The sequence below is a fragment of the Lissotriton helveticus genome, chromosome 1_1 (genome assembly GCF_964261635.1).
Source record: "Lissotriton helveticus chromosome 1_1, aLisHel1.1, whole genome shotgun sequence".
NCBI classification, from domain to species: domain Eukaryota; kingdom Metazoa; phylum Chordata; class Amphibia; order Caudata; family Salamandridae; genus Lissotriton; species Lissotriton helveticus.
In genome coordinates this window covers 502325638-502345299 of record NC_136057.1, presented here as the reverse complement: position 1 = coordinate 502345299, position 19662 = coordinate 502325638, and the positions used below count along the sequence as shown (strand labels likewise).

At 42.5% G+C, this 19662-nt stretch overlaps 1 protein-coding gene across 2 annotated transcripts in view; it reads left to right on the top strand.

The window, feature by feature from the left end:
- Positions 1-19662, top strand: part of CRACR2A (calcium release activated channel regulator 2A) — a 990950-nt gene that overhangs the window by 865749 nt on the left and 105539 nt on the right. For both annotated transcript variants that reach the window (XM_078673953.1, XM_078673952.1), the window contains exons 12-15: positions 1495-1828; positions 8230-8362; positions 9022-9103; positions 13110-13224. In XM_078673953.1, the coding sequence (XP_078530079.1) occupies positions 1495-1828; positions 8230-8362; positions 9022-9103; positions 13110-13224 (664 nt within the window). The remainder of the gene's footprint in view (positions 1-1494; positions 1829-8229; positions 8363-9021; positions 9104-13109; positions 13225-19662) is intronic.

The window sequence follows — 19662 nt, the reverse complement described above, 5'->3', positions numbered from 1 at the left end:
AACAGACTACGTTTGCCATGGACACTGAAGACTCAGCATGGTTCCTTTGAAGAGAAATCAGGTTAAGCAACAATGGCGTATGGAAACACTTCAACAGGGAATGCTGAAAAAGTAATACAGTGTCTGTAAGGGTGAAATTTGTGGAAGTAGAGTCCCACTGTGTGAAATGAGAAGCCACAAGTTGAGAAATGAACAGTTCAATCATATTTCACAGGGGTAACGGGGCTTTGCAATTACAGCAGTAGACACAGGTACTTTAGAAGCTCCGACATGTCCTGTGATAACAATACCGGATGCACTTTAGGTCTGATTTTCCAGCTATAAACACAATTGCCAAACAGTGACATATAGTGTAAACACGCACACATCTAGTACCCACACACGTGGAAAATAAACAGTGAATAATAGTGGGCCAGGTGATAGCAGCCGTGCACATGTGTTCCAATCAGCATGTGAGCTATACACTAACAAGACATTAGAAGAGATGGGAGGGAGGAGGTGGGCGAAACGGAAAGCAGCAATGAAGGGCCAAGCAAATGATTGGGGAGGAGGTGATTCCTGGATGGGGCAAGCACTGGGCGGTGCGAGGGAGCAAGCAGCGATGGAAGGGAGGAAGGTGGGTCTACGAAAAACAGCAATGATAGGAAAAACAGTGTTGGGGGAGGGATGATCTGTGGACAGGGCATTAGAGAGATTGGGAGGAGATGGAGGTGGTGAAAGCATGACCACTGTGTTGAGTGCTAAAGGAAGAAAAAAGTAGGTCCTAATATTGTCATAAAAATGGGAGCAGTGGAGTGGATGTTTACAAGTACTAGGTCCATGCTCTGGGGTAGGGCTTACACATGAAATTCCCAAAACATCAAAAAAGGCTCAGCAAATAGGAGCCTGTGTGGCTAAGGGGTTAAAAGAATAGCAGGGCATGACAGTACAAATGGGTTGTAAACAGGGGCAGGGGCTTCCTGTCTATCATATGTGATATAGAAATTACTGAATACATTTCTGTTAATGGAAAGAATTTGACCTTTTCTTTTAACGATTTGCACTGATGTTTGCTTTCTGCGCACATAATATGTATGTCAAATAAAGAATAACATTAAAGGACCTAATATGAGTTTTTACAAGCATTTAATGTTAAATGGAAAGGAACTGCATAAAATACAGTGTACTTTGAAATAATGCTCGTCACAACGAAATATAACTATTATTGTTTACTGTGAAATATGTTAAAATCTAACCCAGACTCTTCTTTTGGTTATTCATTAACAATGTATTCTTAGTACACCAGGTGTTATGTCTTCAATGCACACAAGAAATGGCATGTTTTGCCTTCGCTCAGTTAGAAGTTATTGATCTTAGGAGAACGAAATGTAGTCCATGCTGAAATAGAAACTGAAAACACGAAGTCGCACAGTGTCCTTGCTACTCTTATTTTATGGCTGTTCTAGTATCCTTAAGCAGTGCTTCCAATAGCATTTCTTGTTCATCTCTACTTAGCCAGTCTTCCGAAGAGGATGATGCGTTTAGTGGTACAAAAAGAAACAACTTCCAGGGTTTGAATGGGTTTTTACATCAGCCTGCCACAGAGGCGGAGGACAGTTCAGCTGATGGAAAGGAAGGCAACCAACATCTACAAAGAATTATCTCGATTGAGGAGGATCCTTTTCCTCAGCTCCTAGATCTTCACGCTGAGAGGCCGTTGAACAAATGGGCAGAAGAGGAAGAAAAAGAAGAAACCGTATTCCAAGAAGACCAGACTGATAGTAAACTCGATCAAGCCCCGCCTTCGTCCCCCAGAGGACAGCCAGTAGGAAAGGAGACACTGGCACATGTAAGTGGCGGCTTTCTTTCCATCAAAATTGCGTCATGCACCTTTTTATTAAACTTCCCTACTTTACTGATTCTCATTAAAAGTTTTATAAAGTGTTGTTTTGGGCTCTAATTAAAAAGTTGGGTTTGTTTTATGCTTGGGGAAGTTATTTTCTTTTGCTTCTTTCACGTAACCTTGAAGCAAACTATTAAATGAATAGAGACCAGTCTAGAAGTAAGTGTCATGTGCGCCATCAATGACATCATCAAAGTTGAAAGAACACGTGGGTGCCTTTTTCACTAATAAATGCAATAGATTATAATTAGTATGCAGAATCTTTATCCATGCCCTGTTGTATTCCTAATGCTCAGCCTAAAATGTTTGGTGTGAGAGCTAGTTAGAATGTTGAGTGTGAAAGACTGTCAGTTGGATGAAGGGCTAAGCAGCAGGAGGCTGCTCCTGGTGGGGTTTCGTCTTCCTTGATCTACGCTACTTTTATTTACAAAACGCCCTCACCATGGTAACATGTTCACGTGCTATGAAGACGAGGCTCAGCATCCCTGGCTGTTGTGGAGACTGTGACCTAATTCAGCCAGATCTCATGTGTGACGCTGATCGTGTCTGCCTGTTAACTTTGATAACATCAGTACATAAAATCGAAGTACCCCGATCTTTCCTTGGAGGTAAACATATACTTTTCCTCTTTGACCGTTGCAAACCTGTCTTTTTCATTAATAGCTTGTAGCTGTTTTATTAAGATACACGATGGACTCTGCACATCATATGTAAATACCCACAAAAAAGAATATATGTAAATATAAGTAATTTAAGACATAATTTGTTACTTTGGTGTATTGCAGATATCAGCTTCAGTGCTCTAAAACGCACCAATGTTTACAGTCTTAACACACGAACAGTGTTGCACGAGATATCATCTATTACTGCTAGATAAAGGTTTAAATGATTTTATTTGAAAAGACTCAGTTCATGTTGGTGTGGCTCAGCAGGACCACACACGCCTCTACAAAACATCTCACTGGTATTGCTTGACAGAGTTTGCCACAGTCTACACTGCTTATTCACTGACCTCACGTATTCTCTACAGACGGTCCACCGAGCCAAAAGGTCAGTGAACTGCTTTACACACCTGATAATGTGAGAATAGGAAATATAGTAACAAACAAAGGACAGTTCCTCTCTAGAAAAGTGGGTTACGATTCTGTATGGAGAGAAGACCTGTGAAAAAGGACCTTGTGTCATCTGCTCTACAGTGGCGGCTCCTTGAGGGAGTGCTGCGGGGGAGGGGCAGGGTGGGGGGGTAGTAAACACCGACTTATGGCAGAATGGAGGGAGGTTAATAAATAAATGAATAAAACAAATTACATTGCACGCGCTGCAACGCTAATCAGCGATACAGCGTGCGCAATGTAATTCGTTTTATTAATGTATTTATTTCCTCCGTTCGGCCGTAAACCGGAGTTTACTACCCACTACCCTGCTCCTCCCCCGCCCTGCCTCACCGCCCACAGCACTCCCACAAGGAGCCGCCACGGTAGAGCAGACGACACAAGGTCCTTTTTCACAGGTCTTCTCTCCATATGCAGAAGTTGATATTTTATATTAGAAGTGCAGAATTTCAGGTTGGCTAAAAACATTCACTGTTCGTTTAGGATGATCCAAGATTGCAATTTTTTGTGGCCATCACAAGTGGTGACTCTCAGGTGGTGTTGAGCATCTTCTGCTAATTATCAGTTGGAAACACCTTGTCCGGCGGTAAAATTCCCAGAAGTAAAGAAATGAAGGACATAATACAGAAATACATCTGGGTAGCATTTGATGCTATAATTTAGCTCATACATACCATTAAAGGGGGTGACAAATCCTATGCTCCTCAGGGCCTGAATCAAATCTTTGCAGCACAGAAACTCTGTTGCTACAGTGCCGGAATATCTATGCCACCAAGACTGTGGTCCACCCATCAAATATATATGTGGGCGGACGTTAGGTTTAATTAGTGCGGAGATTACTCTGTAGGGCCGTCGAAGGCAGACCTCAAATTTTATCCACCTAATTTAGATGGGTGGAATAAGAAGTTTATTTTCACTGCTTTCCACCAGCAGGAAAACCCTGGCAGTAAGGGACAGTGAAACCTGCTGAATGCTCCCCTCATCATGAGCAAGGACTCCCATGGGAAGGGGGCATTTTATTTTTTATGTGCAAAAAGAAAATTCCACTTCAGGGTTTTCTTAAAAAGAAAAAAAGAAAATAGTCTGGTGCATGGCTCCATCATGTTGATGGAGCTGGGCACCAACTGTAAACAGCGTTGTGCTGTGCTGGCTGTTCCTGCCAATGCTTTAGAAATTACCACCATCTTGATGGTCATTTCTAAATTTGGCAGGTGGTCCCTCCGTCAGTGCATCTTCCTGATGATGTAATAGGTCACCCACCCAAAAGAAAATCCGGGCTCAGTCTGGCTTTAGGGCATGGTCTTGCAGTTTCTGCTAGCCTGTTCCATTGAAGCACAACCAAGGTTGAGACAAATAATCTTCTACCTCGAGTAAGAAGATGTTTCATAATGCCCTCTCTTGTGAGAATCCCTGCACTTGGGCCTGGTCTCATTCTAAAAGAAGTATTTTCACTTGAAGATTATGCTTTTAGCAGTGTGTGTGTGTGTGTGTGAGTGTGAGTTTGACTGTGTTTACATGTGAATGAGAGTGGATTATATGCTTGTGTGTGAGTATGTGCATGTTTGTAAGGAAGAACGCAGCCTAATTGGGTTGATTTAATGTGTGTGAATATGTGCATGCTTGAGTTCATTATTGTGATTTTGAGAGTGCATCATGGTGTATTACATGTGTGCTCACGGATGCATGTGCCTGTGTTCGTGTATACAGAGGTGTTTTCATGTGCATAAAGTAATCCTCAAGAACTTGTAAAATGCGCTGGACGTTTTCTTGGTGCTAAGTATCTGGCTAATAGTGACACTAAGGGAGCAGTGAGATTTTGAGAGCAGCAGCTGGACCTTGTACCTCTGGTGGCATCACTAAGCTGAAGGTCAGAGGTAGGCTGCTCCAGGCTGTGGTGGTCAGGACTGAAGAAGATTGACATTCCTTTAACTTATCTACTTAAATGTCTAAGGCTGAGATGTAATGATTTATAGTTTGGAGAGAATAAAAGCTATCATAAGGAATAGCTTTATACCTTAGAAGCCCAGGGGCTGGAGCACACAGGCAACATCTTAATTTATACAGTTGCTACTGGAATCCAATCAGTTGAATTAGGACAACAGGCTGTGGTAAATTTTGAATAGGGAAAATGCAGCATTATGGATAACCCACTATATTGCTTCCTACAGTAGGGCAGGGCAAACCATTGCGCTCTGCCACCTTTGACCTTTCTTTCTGCTGTCTTAGAATTTAACTTGAGATAATACTATACTGATCCTTAATGATTACATGATTGAGCTGAAAAACGCCAAGACCTTATCAAATAAAATGGCCAGTGGTGTAACGAAACTTGAGGGGTCCCCCCTGGAGGGTACTTGGTGGTGCCCCCTCCGGACTCGATCTGGAGCTCTTTGGCAGAAGTGTGTTGGAGTGTGAAATGTTATGGTCTCGGGCACTGGACCAGGGCAGTTCAATTTGAGGGGATGCCTCTACATAATATGAGAAAACACACATGTACAAGACAGGAATTGAATCATGATTTGGTGCAGTTTATTACAATGAAACCACTTCAACAAGAAGTGTAAAGAAACACTTTAAAATTCGATAATAAGCCTGGGAGTCTAAGCAAAGACTGGGCATTTAAAGACACATTTCTGGAATGAAGAACAAACTCGTGCAATGCAAATATATTCTAGATCAATGGAAATGCAAAGAAGAGAGAAAGAGACAGTTTTAAAATACAGTAAGGATCATAGCCTCAGCCAAGGATCCTGGAAAGATAGCTGAGGGGAACCACACAACCCCAAGGGGTCCTTTCAGCTAGGTAGTTTGTCGAGTGGACTGAGGAGCATATCTTTATACTCTTTTAATGAAGAATTAGTGACCACAGAAACATGACATCAACAGGTGCTTTGACCACATACCATGACGCACTTTGGTCACTTCTCTGAAATATCAGGAACACAGAAGTGACACCCTACATTTCATAAGTTTACCAAAAGGTCATTTGATGTTTGACCGTGAATCATGAATCATAATGAAATTGAACATCTATTGAACAGGATTTGCCTCACTGCAGAGAAAGTTTTATAAGAAAGCGGTACATTTAGAAAGGTATAGGTCATATTCACATGTCATGTTGCATGTCTTAGTTACATTAAATCTAGCAAAAGATACAATAATATGATAGATTGACAGATGGCAAATGGCCCCCACCATCAGGTATCGCGGGATGTTCCTGTTAGCTTGAGGAGTTCCGTGTTTTTGTGGTTAGCTATCTCTCAATAGGTGAGAGAAGTGACAAGCTCATCTTGTGCAAGGAGAGAGTGGAGGCTTGGGGACAGAGCTGATGCTTTGTCTGTGTCGCAGAAGAAATAACTTGTATTTTAGTAGAGAGGCATTTTGGGCCTACTACATTAAGAGAACATTAAAAGAACAACTGAGGCAGTATGGTCAACTTAACACCACTCTGTATGCTGGGAGGTGGGGCCTCATCAGGGTCTCATGCCTCAGGTGTGGGCAAGTTTGGGTAGAAATAGGCTAAGGCATTTATACAGTAAAACTGGACCCTGCTTCATTCCCTCCTCTTGTTCATTCTTGAACAAAACTCTTACAGCATACCTTTCAGGCCCTCCTTCTAGTAGGTGTATCCCAGGGGTGTCATTCATATTGGCATATTTGGGACATTCGTTTTCCTGTGCCTTTCTTAACTCTATATACTCTCCTTCAGGTATGTTAATGAGGGATGCATATTGTGTCTGTGTTGGTGATGGTTGATCTATATTTAAATCCTATCTCCGTTAGTATCCACTAGTGATGAGTTGGGTGCTATTGACCTGGCATTTATTATTGTCGCTTTTGTGTGATTGTGAGCTAAAAAGAGTTCATGTTGGTACTGCTATATATCTGCGACAGGCCGGTCTTTACAATTCAATATACAGTCTCAGTCTCTTTCATTCAGGCCCATTGTGAGGGATGCATATGTAGTAGTTATGATTGGCATTTTTGTCTTTCGCACCAGTGGCACCCTTGTTAATGGTGCAAGACCAAAGACGGCAGCATGGAGCCTTGCTGGTGCCACTCGGAGGCACACAATGCCTCACTTAGTTGTCGGATGATTTTTCCTGGGTAGTTATAGCCTTCCAACCAAAGGGGTTGGTTTACCGCTCCACTGATGATGGCGATCCTTCTTCGGTACATCAGATGGTCAACAGTGCCAGTGCTCGTCCCTCTTGGTACAGATATGTATGGCAGTACATGGCATTCATCAGTTGCAAATTTTCTTCGTGTGCTTCATTTTCTGAACCATGCCTGGAAATCCATGACCTCTCACATCTTAGTTGGACTCTCAATAGTAGTAGGCTTCCTCTGAGTGTTCAGAAACACGTATATCATGGCTGCACTTCTTGTCATGAGCAGTCTGTCCTTCTGCTGGGCCTTGTACACTCCTTCCTTCTGTGACTAGACAGGAAGATTTTTTGGATCCATGGCAGACCTTCAACTTACTCAGACTACAGGTGATGTCCCCTCATCCCTGGGAAACTGGTGGTCATGCAAACACCAGTCCTGGTGTCACAGCAGCACTTTTAGTACTATGCAGAGCACTCCACTCCTTGGTCAGTGAAGTAGTTTGGCAACAGAACCAAGTGGTGAGATTTGAGTTTCAATCTTATATACATTTTCTAGACAGGGAATGCAAATCCACTGAGTGATGTCCTGCAACCAGATTGAGGAGGTTCATGTCTGTCTTTAGTGCAGCAACAACGTTTGTGAAAGATAAAGTCTCTCATACCCTTTCAAAAAGGTCCTCATGGACATTCTTAGGGCCACATCTTCCTCCCTCACTTCAGTGCCAGAGTCTTCTCCCTCCATCACAGGAATGCAAGCAGTACTCTTCCACTGCATGGGGAAGCTGTCTCCTTCCTCCATTATGTACCATGTTGAAACCAGGGGTCATTTAAAATAGATCCATCTGGTCCCAGCAGCCATACAATGCGCACATTCTCACGGTCATGTATGAGCCACACATACACTATGTAAACACGCACTCAACATACACACAGAATATCAGCACAAGCGCCTGGGCATCAGTGAAGTACAACCGTGACATGGGTGTGACAAGACCTCATAGAACAGAAAAGAAAACAGTCCGCTCGGGAACATTTTTAAAGAAGATGAAATGTTTCTTCACTCTGTCACAAACATGGCTACGTTACCACAAAGTGATAAATGTACTTCTTATTTCTTTACATGAAGGAAGAGCGAGTCTACTCTCCTCCGGAACGCTTATTTAAGATTGTTTGTGTCGGAAATTCATGCGTGGGAAAGACTTCTTTTTTGAGAAGATTTTGTGATGATTATTTCCACCTTGGCACAGCTGCAACTGTTGGTAAGTTAAGTGTCTCCCTGTTCTCACTTTTCACCTGTCCATCTTTCGCTGATAAAAAATACACTAAACTAAAAATGTACAGAATCTTGATTAATGTTCCCAGAAATGTAACTAGTTACCTTAACTCTGTTGAGTGATTTAACAACAAAATGACAGTAGATGGGCCACTGATACAAGATTGCTGGTTTACGGCTGTAATCCCAGAGTGAGGCCCCACACCAAATACCATTGATTAAAAGTGTTTAAATTCCAACAAAAAGAGAGTGAGAGTTACCCACAGCCTTCACACATCCCTCCAATCAAATCCAGGTTTACACAAAGAGGTATGCGGGCTCAAAGACAGCCAGCCCCTGATTTGAGTTCTTTCTCATTTCCTATACAGATATTTTAAATGATAAAAGGCACCGCACCCACCAAATGGCAGCATGTGTTTTATCCTGGTATTTAAAATACCTCTGTAGGATATTTGGTAGGTCACGAATCAGGAACTGACTGTGGGGCTTCGCACCTATTTGTGTAGAACCGCAAGTTGATAAAATCATATCTTGCCATGGCAAGTTCAGAACCTGTAAGCATTCTGATACAAGCACGCTCTTGTATTTTGTTGAATTATTTACAGCACATATGCAAGTGCATTAACTTTGGTTTTTTTAAATTAGGGATTGACTTCAGCGTGAAAACAGTGACGGTGGACAACTGCCAAGTGGCACTGCAGCTTTGGGATACTGCTGGACAGGAAAGGTGTGTTGGAAGAATTTTGTAAATATTTGCACATTCTTGCAAAGAAAATTAAATATTTATATTGAAAACATGCAACATGTTTCTATTTATGACATATTTGCTTCATATGCCTAAGCATTACTCGGACTTCCTAAATGCCGCATTTGCCATTACAGTGAGTCTTACTCATTCTCATGTCAGTCCGATGTCAGTGAAGTTTTATGCACCTTGGCAAACACCTAATACTGAATTGGATTCCTCCCATATAGCCCAGCATGTTCTACCAAAGCAATAACTTGAGATAACATTTGGCAGACTTACTGGAAGGATTGATGAACTGTCAGCTGGACCAACCACATTTTCCTTTGTCATCAGTCTGATCCTGTATGATTGAGGACTTCAGTCCAAGGAACACCATGCTAAGTTATTTGTAGGGCAATCAATTCAGAGGACATTGCTAACATGCAGTAAACATCTATCAAAATTATCTCGAGCCAAAGAATGAAAAGTCACATTAGACAGAAAAGCAAGAGGCAGTAGTCAAGGCGAGGCATATGCAGAAGGCAACTGTAACGAACTAATTAGACAGAGTGAGCAAAACCTACAGAAGTTTGGCAAGAAGAAGCACCAGGAGGAGAAAAGTAACAATGAGCATAAACTTGAAGGACCGATAGCTACCGGAAGTAAACTCAAACAGATGCATAGAAGAATAGCGCATCTGGCCTGACGTAGACAAACCATATGGCTTATCACTAGGTTTATGAGGGGCAAACAATAATTCTTAAGAAGAGCGTACATTCCAGCAAGAAAAAGCAGCAAAGAATGTTAACCTGCTAATTTGTGATTTATGTAGTATGAAGGCTACTCATTGGAGAGTAGAATTGAGCACAGTCAGGCCTAGCACTTGACTCTGGAAAACTGACCATTGAAAAGTAGGATGGTTTGTTGGAGAGCAGAAATCAGGGGGGGAGGTGTGCCTCAGTGTGGGACCGCAGAATAACCAGCTGTTGAGCTTAGAATGGTCAAAACCTTGAATACAATACCTGACAATTCAATCATGAGAGCCTGTGGGAGATGGTTACTGGAGAGAAGATTGGTCGGATATTGGGAAAGGTCAACTATTGTGAGTATTGTGGTTAGTCTTCAAAGAGAGTCTTTAGTCTAAGATTTTATTACACCCAGACAGTAAATTATGCTACTTACCCAACTACCACCGGTTTGTGTAAATTATTATTGTTATTTCAACTTATAAAGCGCACGGCTGCCAAGGTGGGTTTCCCAGTGCTGAGCATAGGCAGAAATGTCCAGTTGAGGCATTAAAATAAACAGGTCTTCAAGTTCTTGCAGAATACCAGCAGAAAAGTGCAATGTCCGGGAGGGAGTTCCACTGTTTTGGGCCCATATATGTGAAAGAGCAACTTCCCATGCACACCAGACAGATTCTGGGCACAAGGCATAAGGCCTGATTACATGGCCTCAGTGTCTGCTTGGACTGATAAGGTGCCACCAGATCCTGGATATAACGTGGGCCTAGTCCAGATCTAGCCTTGAAAATAAAACAAAGCTTTAAACAGAATTCTCTTTTCACTTGTGAGCCAGGGCAGCTCGCGGAGGAGATGCGAAGCAGGGGCATGTTTTGGGAGCTGATACAGGAGTCTAGCCTCAGAGTTCTGCACAACCTGCAAACAACGAATAGAGGCCTTATCAATTTCCATGTAGAGAATGTTGCCATATCTACTAGTGAGAGTATTAAGGCCTGGATCAGAGTTTTTTGGGCCGAGTGGGAAATAATCTTTCTCACCCACTTCATCATGGCAAAGAAAGTAGAGGCCCCTTTAACTACTTGAGGTCTAATAGAGAGGTTTACATTCAGGCAAAAAACCCAAACATTTTACTTTTAGGGATGGTTCTGGAAGAGCCCCAGTGACTCAGGCCAATGTTGTGGACCCTAGAGCTGTGGATTCTTGCCAAGCACCATAATCTAAGTCTTGTCACCAATAAGTTTGAGCGAGTTACTAATGCATTCAAGAAGAAACTCGTCTAAGTCAGAGATTAAGGGCGTCAGAGTTGTGCTCCCATGCAGACGACAGAGAAAATGTTTTGTGTGTCATCTGCATAGGAGAACAGGGTTAAGCCACAGTTCTCCAGCAAGTAAATGGCACCAAAATCTATCTACAATTAGGCCCGTTATAATTTTTTTAATCATATGTACAAGTTGACCCAGCCGAGCGGTATCTGTGACAACAATAAACAACCTCTGAACGTGACTTGTACGTAGGAATATCTTTTATTTCTATTAGTAAGTAAAATATAATTTGAATACGAACACATTAACAGATTTTCATATAACTTGACGTCTGCTAAACTCTGCCACTTCCACCTCCTCCAAAAACACTTCCCAGGGCTTGACTGAATAAGCATAGCTGTTTTCAAAGACATCCAGAGGGGTTCTACCTCAAAAAACAATTAGAAAAAATTAAGGATAAACTTAGAATTTTGCAGCACAGTTTTCAATATATTGGATTAAAAAGGTTTTATAGGTGGTTCACTTCTGGGATATTTATGAACTTTATGGCACAGTGCAGTGCAGCAAGTCACCTTGGTGAGCTGCCCTGCGTCACAGGGAAAGGGCAAGAATGCACTGTATTTATCCAATATTGCACATTCCTGTCCTTTCCCCTTGCACTTGCACCGTTTTGCCATCTTAGCTCCAACGCAGGCGTCCTTCCACCATGGTGCAAGGGTGCTTGTGTTTTAGGTAGGATTTTTTTGTGCAGGGGGGGCACTTTCCTGCACAAAAACAATCCTGAGAGGCTTTTTCCTCTTTCTAAGTGTGCAGCACACTTAGAAAGAGGAAAATAGTAAGAGGAAAAAATGAGGAGAAGTACACATATATCTCTTTGTTACCCCTCTCCTGGGGAGGCATGTTTTTTTTGTCCCATTCCCAACTTTGCGCTGCCTTGCCTTACTCCATATCTATGAGGCCATGCAAAGCCACGTAGGGTGAATTTGCGTTGCCTCATAATTATGATTGAGAGACATGTACCACTGGGAGATCAAAAAAGCGATGCTCCAGAAGAGCAGGCCTCTTGTAAATAAGCCCCTCGGTATGGTTGTCTCCCTGCAGTCTCCATCAAAATGCAGTAGTGTGGTGGCAGAATGGTTTCAGTGGTTGCACTCTTGCACCAAGACCTCCTCATTGGTGAAACCGCATCTGTCAGTCATGCCAGAGATGAGAGAAACATTTGAAGGGTGCACACATAACTGAGTGACTTCTTGCATTTTTAGAGCGCTACTAATGATGAAAGGTGCAAAGTATGCCCTGCAAAAGAGCTGTAGCAATCCGTGGTGGACTGGAATGGAGGAGGGTGGGGAAACCATCTTGCAGACCTACTGGGCATTACTCAGTGAACATACTTGCCAGTCTTCCACTGTTTGTGTAAGTTTACTCATTTTTTGGTATTTGCAATCTACAAGTGTTGGGGTGAAGAACTGTGTACATAAAAAGATAGCCCTGTCCTATGCTTTTATGTGCGGAGATCTCTGCCATGACTGCGGAGTCTTCATAGACATAACCTATTAGCTTGTTGTTTGTGTCAACTAAAAGAAGAGTAAACTTAAACAAAAGTGTACGTTTACCTTTGTGAATCAGACCCTCTGTGATTTCGTTAATTCAGGTAAGTTTTATATAAGAAGAGGTTCTCTTAGGTCTTAAAATTATATACATTGTATGATGAATGAGTTGCTCAAGTAAATATATTGTCGCCTCCAAAGCTCTCTTTTTATCCTTGTGAGTATCATTTTCATGGTGGGTGTTGAACCATCCTTAATTCTGTAAATTGTTGAGACTTGACGAGTGACATTCCATGTATTGTCCTGTGATCAGATAATGGAGCCATTGAGTTCCTGCCAATCCCTGTTATGAAATGAGATGCAATAGATAACCTTCAATCAATTGTAATATTATTATAATAAGTTGTGCACCCAATAAGACACTGTATGAAATAGAAGATATGTATTTTTGCAGGTACCGCAGTATAACGAAGCAGTTTTTCAGGAAGGCAGATGGCGTCATTGTGATGTATGACATCACATGCAAGCAGTCATTTTCAGCAGTCCGCCAATGGTTAATCAGCATTGAGGTGAGATGCGGCAGCATTGCCTAAAACCCTTCAATGGCTTCCTGCATTGTTTTATCGTTCATATTATCGGGTCTGTACTGTTTGTTTTTTTATTTTACTTAATGGTTGGAAGGCATTCATTCGATAATTATTAATAAACAACGATGCAAATGGGTCTGTACTTGCAACGTATCATGTTATGCTGCGTAAGAGTTTCATAATGAGGACATTTTTCAATCCCATTTCAAGCTGGGAACGCTTTTAAATAAACATGCCTATCAATGAAGGTCAACAATGTATGCCAACTTTACATATGTGATGACTTTTATTGGATTGTCAGATTCCTGGGGGAGAGTAATATAGGAGTGATGTAGCCCTTGACTTGTCTTGTAAGAGAATTGTACCAGAATAGCTGTGCTGAGATAATGTTGTCTATATTTAAAGAAACTATGACAAAACTCTTTTTATTCAAGTGCCAGAGAAGTGATACAATGTTCCGCTTTGGCCTAACATAATTTGTGTATTTGTAAAGCGTTCGTTCAGTCAAAAGGGTATCTTGGCGTTCAATAATAGATGTTTATTGTTACCCAACTCAATGACACTCATTTTATCGGCATAATCACACAAGGGGGCTAGAGGAGGTTTAAGGACCTGCGGGAGCCAACTCCCCACTCATATATTCACGTCACAAAAGAAGCCCCGGGTCCGTATTGATAGGGAGGTCTAGCATGTGACTCGATGTGCATAAGTGCATAACAGGGGATTTCCCTTTTAAGGACAGTTCCCCTCACACACCAGAGGTGTCATGCTTCATCATGGGGGTACCTCCTCGCGTGAGAGACCTAGTCCTCACGCAGGCTACAACCCCCTCGCTACGAGGGAGGAGCTCAGGGATGTTTTGAGAAGGAGGGAGAGTGTGCTGGAACCCTATGAGAGCTTGGTGTGTTGAAAAAAGTGCAGTGCGATGTTCTAAGTGATGCCCATTCCCATTCTAGGTGTACAGTTCACCACATCTGTGACAGCTTTTTAGCCATTTGGTACGGGCTCTACAACCGTCGAAAGTGCAGTTCTTCGCAGGCCTGCAGCGCTCGTCCCTGTCGACGAGCACTGCAGACCTGCGAGTCACATGCTAGACCCCCCCTTAACAATACAGACCCGGGGCTTCTTTTGTGACCTGAACTCATTTTATCGACCTCAGAAAGATGAAAGGTAGAGTGTACCAGCTAGGATTTAAACTTGTGACCATGAGGTCAAAACAAGGCCCCTACAATGGACGCATTAGTCCAGTAAGCCACCAGACCCAGCATACCCACCTAATATGATACGGACATTAATAAGGCCAAAGTCAATTTGTTGAAAGATTTGGGTAGCCAAAGTTGGCACTTTTTGTCTTCATGTCTGTAAGTGACCGTTCCTCTTTGGAGCTAAGTTGAAACCATTACTGTGCTACTTTTGGGGTTGAAGGCGTACAGCGCCCACATGCCTTTTGCATCCACCCCATAGTCCGACATGCCTTATAGGCAGTAACCTTTGTGGAAGTTACACAAAGCCCATGAAAAGACTTCCTTGTCCCATCAAGGGACCACTTGGTAGAAGTAAAACTTTCCAAAATGCATCTGTTAATTTGTTAGGCCACACCTGCCTGTTGCATTAGTTATCCAAACTGCATAACATAAAACCGCTCCTATACAAACAACTGATCCCATGGAGCATGTATGGGCTGCCAGAGGACGCGTGCACTCTTTCTGTGACTGTGGTACCGGAGAAAGGGGTAGGTGGTGGTCCTGTCACTGATCGTCTGCTCAGCACTTAGGCTTTTGAAAAAATGTTAATTACAGGCTAAAGTCTGCAGGTTGGTTGCTCTCTCGGCAAGTCTCTCTTCGGAAAAAAAAACTTTGAATTACATTCATACGCTATTTACTCATAAGTCTGCTCAGTGAGAGCAGTAGTTCTTTAAATGCAGTTCAATTCTGCCATTTTCTGGTACGCTGGTTCTAGGCATGCTTGTGAAATGTCCATTCTCTTGTTTCTACTGTACTCTTTCTTACATATCACTCTTTTCTTTTTTATTATTTGCTACCAAGTCTACCAGTGACCAGGACTGGCAACTGAATGCATATCCTTGCCTTCCCTTGTTGAAAGTTATCCTCCGATCGAAGGTTCACTCAAGGATGGCCCTCTAAATTTGGGTGGTGTGTCCCACCATTAACCTGTGTCAAAGTGAATATAATGTGGTACTTGTGCAGGATTATCCAACAGATAGAATGAATGAATGACAATGGTTTGGTAGATAGTGAAGTGTTACCCCTAGGAGCATCCTGGTGCTGAAAGAGGAACACACCACAAATGGTGATTGAGGAAGGTAAGGAAGCTAGAACAGCTGAGTCTTAAGGTGTTTCCTGAACGATTACTCAAAATCAGAACTTCAAGTTGAAGTTGTAGGAAAGTACCCCTTTTTGCCCGGTTACCCCCTCCACCCCACTTTTGCCTGATACTTGATGCACTTTGATTTGATGAGCCCTGGTTCCCTGCCAATCAGGTTCCCTGGGTCTTTGTTCTTTCCCAAAGTTGTACCTGTTGGCACCTCTCTGGCCACGGTTAAGCCCCTTGTAAAGGGTACCTTGGGTACCAACGGCACTGTGACCAGGGAAGGCCTCTAAGGGCTGCAGCACATATTGTACACTGCCATTGCAGGCTGAGTGTTTTTGTGTAGAGAAAAGTGAAGAGGCGACATGTGCGCCATGCCTGCAATTCACTCTCTGTGACCTAGGTAAGCCACCCCTCTGCATGGAGCACTAGATCACAGGTGAGAGTGCATTTGTATGAGCACTGTACTCCTACAGTGTCTAAGTCCATTCTTAGATACTATAAGTGCAGTAAAGCTGTTAAGAGTATATGGTCTAAGTCTTGGTCACTACAAACTCCACAGCTCTATAATGGTTTTACTGAAACCTGGGAAGTTTGGTAGCAAACCTCTCAGCACATTAAACCCACACTAATGCCAGTGTAGGTTTTAATGTAAAATGCCCTCAGAGGGCATCTTAGAAATGCCCCCTGAAAAACGACCAGCCATTTGCCACCACCAGACTTGTTTGTGGACCCCTGAGTAGAGGACTTTTGCTCTCTGGGTCCAGAAACAAAGCCCATCCTGGGCAGAGGTGTCATGCCTCCTGCCCCTGGATGGGCTGGGTCTACGAAGGGGAAGCTTTAAAGGCATGCTGCCTTTGTGAGCTGACCCTGCCTTTTGCTGCCCCTAGCAATTGACTCACACCGGTTCTTACCCCCCACTTTGGGTGGGAGAACCAGCGAGAAACCCAAGTGAGGAAGAGAGATGTGCCCACCATTGCCAACCCCACCACTCAGGTGCAGTAGGCGCTGTGAAGCACACATCTCTGTCCCCTCCATGAGTAAACACAGCCAGTTAGAGAGACTCTCATGCCCTCTCCCACTGGCGGGTGACACAATAGGGGGTGTACCCACCCCAAGGAAGGGATCTATTGGATTCTAGTGAAGCAGAAGAGGAAATGACATTAGCCGCAGGTTTGAAGAGTTCTTTAACAAAGATGAATGCTAAATTGTTAGCACTGGCGATCCTGCTAGCAAAAATTGCTGATGTAGCTACTTTAATTTGTTCTTTGTCTTTTCCTGTAGCAGAGACTTAAGATAATTTAGATTTAATACTGTAGTGTTTCCTCTAGGCATGTTGAAAAGTTGTGTAATATTTTTTAGCAACTTTGAGATAATCTGAAAACCAAGGAGTGGTGGATTTTTAAAAGGGGGGAATTTTTGATTGGAGCAAAATCGTCTAAAGCCGAGGAAATTGAGATCAGGTGGGAGATTCATCAGTGCCAAAAGAAGGTTTTGAGTAAGCAGGGACTTTGCCTTGATTGTTGTGGTTGATTTATTTTACCAAGGTCAGGCATGTGAAAGATGCTTCCCTCTGAGTCCAGGAGAGCAATGGTATATTTTAAGCAGAAAGGTATGGAGAGTGATTGGACCTAGTGAAAGGAAATAGAAGAGCTGTTGTTAGTTAATACCATTTGGTGAATATGGGATCAGGAATATGGCCAGCAGGATGGCTGGGATTAGAGATGCATTGTTGAAGTCTGAGGGAAAGGAGAGCCTGCATAAGAACCACAGTTTTAATGGTGTTATGTTTGTGTAGATGAAAATGAAGGTACCCAAAATGGAGAAGCTGTAGGTTCAAATAATTTATATGGTAATGAAATCTGCAAGGAAGGAGACCCATTTTTAGGCAGGGCCCAGAGATGGCTGTGGGGGCATTCGCATTTAATGGAAGTAGCATCATTTCCAGGAGTTCCAAGGATCTGCTTTGAGAATCTCCAAGTAGAAACTAGCGCAGTAGAAACTTGCAACTTTGCCCTTGGTGTGATTGAGACAATTGCATCTGAAATAGAATAATGTAGTGGGATGGGCAGGGTGATGTGAGGGCTGAGGAGTCCCTTAGCCAGATTTGGAGAGAAAGAGCATCTAGCTTGTAAAAAAACATCCATATATATATGTGGGTATGTGTGTGTTTGTGTGTGTGTGTGTTTATATATATGTATGTATATATATACACTCATTAAACGATTGACATTTAATTTTAAAGAAACATAATATTGAAAAATAAATGTAAACAAAGAAGTTAAATTATAAAAAGAGAATAGATAAAAAATGCAATTATTTTGGAAATGTATGATTAACTAATAAATGCTAATAATAATTATTGTCTGTCCATAAAGACTAACACAAAAGCAGCATTCAAATGCTGGCAACCGCCTATTTGTTATTGCCAGACAGATTGATTATGCCGGTCAGCTGAGGAGAGTCTTTGACAACCAAATATTCATAGAATGGTTGTATATAATTAATATGAATACTGTGCTTTCAGAGAGACGAAAGCAATTAAACATTATTTACCAATTAAGACTATATATATATATATATATATATATATATATATATATATATATATATATATATGTATATATATATATATATATATATATATATATATATATATATATATATATATATATATATATATATATATATATATTCTCTGGTAAAAACAAAGGGTTACTTCTACGTTATAATTAGGAAATGGCATAAAAAAACCTTAGAAATTCACTGAAAACTGCAAAGGTTACAGGGATGTTATAGTTTGGCTCAGGTTTCACTCGTACTGCTGAATTTCACTGATTTTGTACAAGTGAAACCTGAGCCTAACTGTAATGTCCCTGTAACCTTTTTTTTTTCATTCAATTTCTATGTTTTTTTTAAGTAGTAATCACACTTGCAGAGTGGTTGAGAAAGGGGGGGGGGGGTCCTCCGACCAGCTCTCAGGAATCCTCCTGTGTAGAATTACATGAGGTACCAGGATGTCTTCATGCCCCTAAAGTCCATCAGCATCCAAGAGGACCTAATTCCTTAACCAGTAGTGTGCCAGGAGGCATGTTTGCAGAGTAGTGGAGAAAGGGTGCATGGCCTCCGAAGACCTCTAGTCAGGGTAAGGGAGATACACACTGAAGATAACCCCTGCTCACACCCTTGGTAGCTTGGCACGTGCAGTCAGGACTATCCCAGAGGTAATGTGTAAAGCATTTGTGCAACACACACACACAGCAGTGACACACTAGGCACACCACAAAAAGAAACTCCATGCAAGGTTATAGAAATAATAGCCTTTGTATTACTCATAAAACACATTAGAATGCAATCTCATTAATACACTGTCTACAATACAATATCTGTGCCATCTGGCACTTAGTATCATTTTAGAGGGGATTATACACATTACAGGGCCAATTGGGCCACTGTCATCATCATTAGAACACACAAGTAGTGCGAATCATAACCAGTAACTACTGGTAACATTGCAAGTAGCATAAACACATTCTGCATAACATCCTAGGCATACCGCCTCAATTACCAGTGTACCACAGTAACACTTGTGAGGTGCACACATCACCTTAGGGCCTTACGCCCCACCAGAACAAAAGGTTACATCCAGGCCAACTGGCCTTCCTCGGGGGCCCGTCTTGGGCTGTCTCGTAATGCCCTATGTCCAAAGGTCAGGGTTGTCTGAGCAAAAGGCTTTTTCTGAGCCACCAGGCTGCCGATGCAGCATGGTGCGGGCCCCAATGGGCGAAACTATAAATGGGGGCAAGGATGCCACTCACCGTGTTTCTCAGTGACACAAAAATGCCACCCCCATGTTGAAGCTGCCCACGATCTGGTGGCGCAGCTGTATGAATTGCAACCAGCAGCAACAGTGTGCCTTGTGAGCCCCCCTCATCGGTACTCTTCTTTGTAGGCACAACAAGTGGGCATCAACAGTGTTCCCTCCTAGCCCCACTCACTGGGGCTTCTCCTGTGCAACTGGCATAAGTAGGCACCAACAGGATGCCTTGGGATTCCCACTCACTGGGACTCCCCCTCGTAGTAAAATTGGCA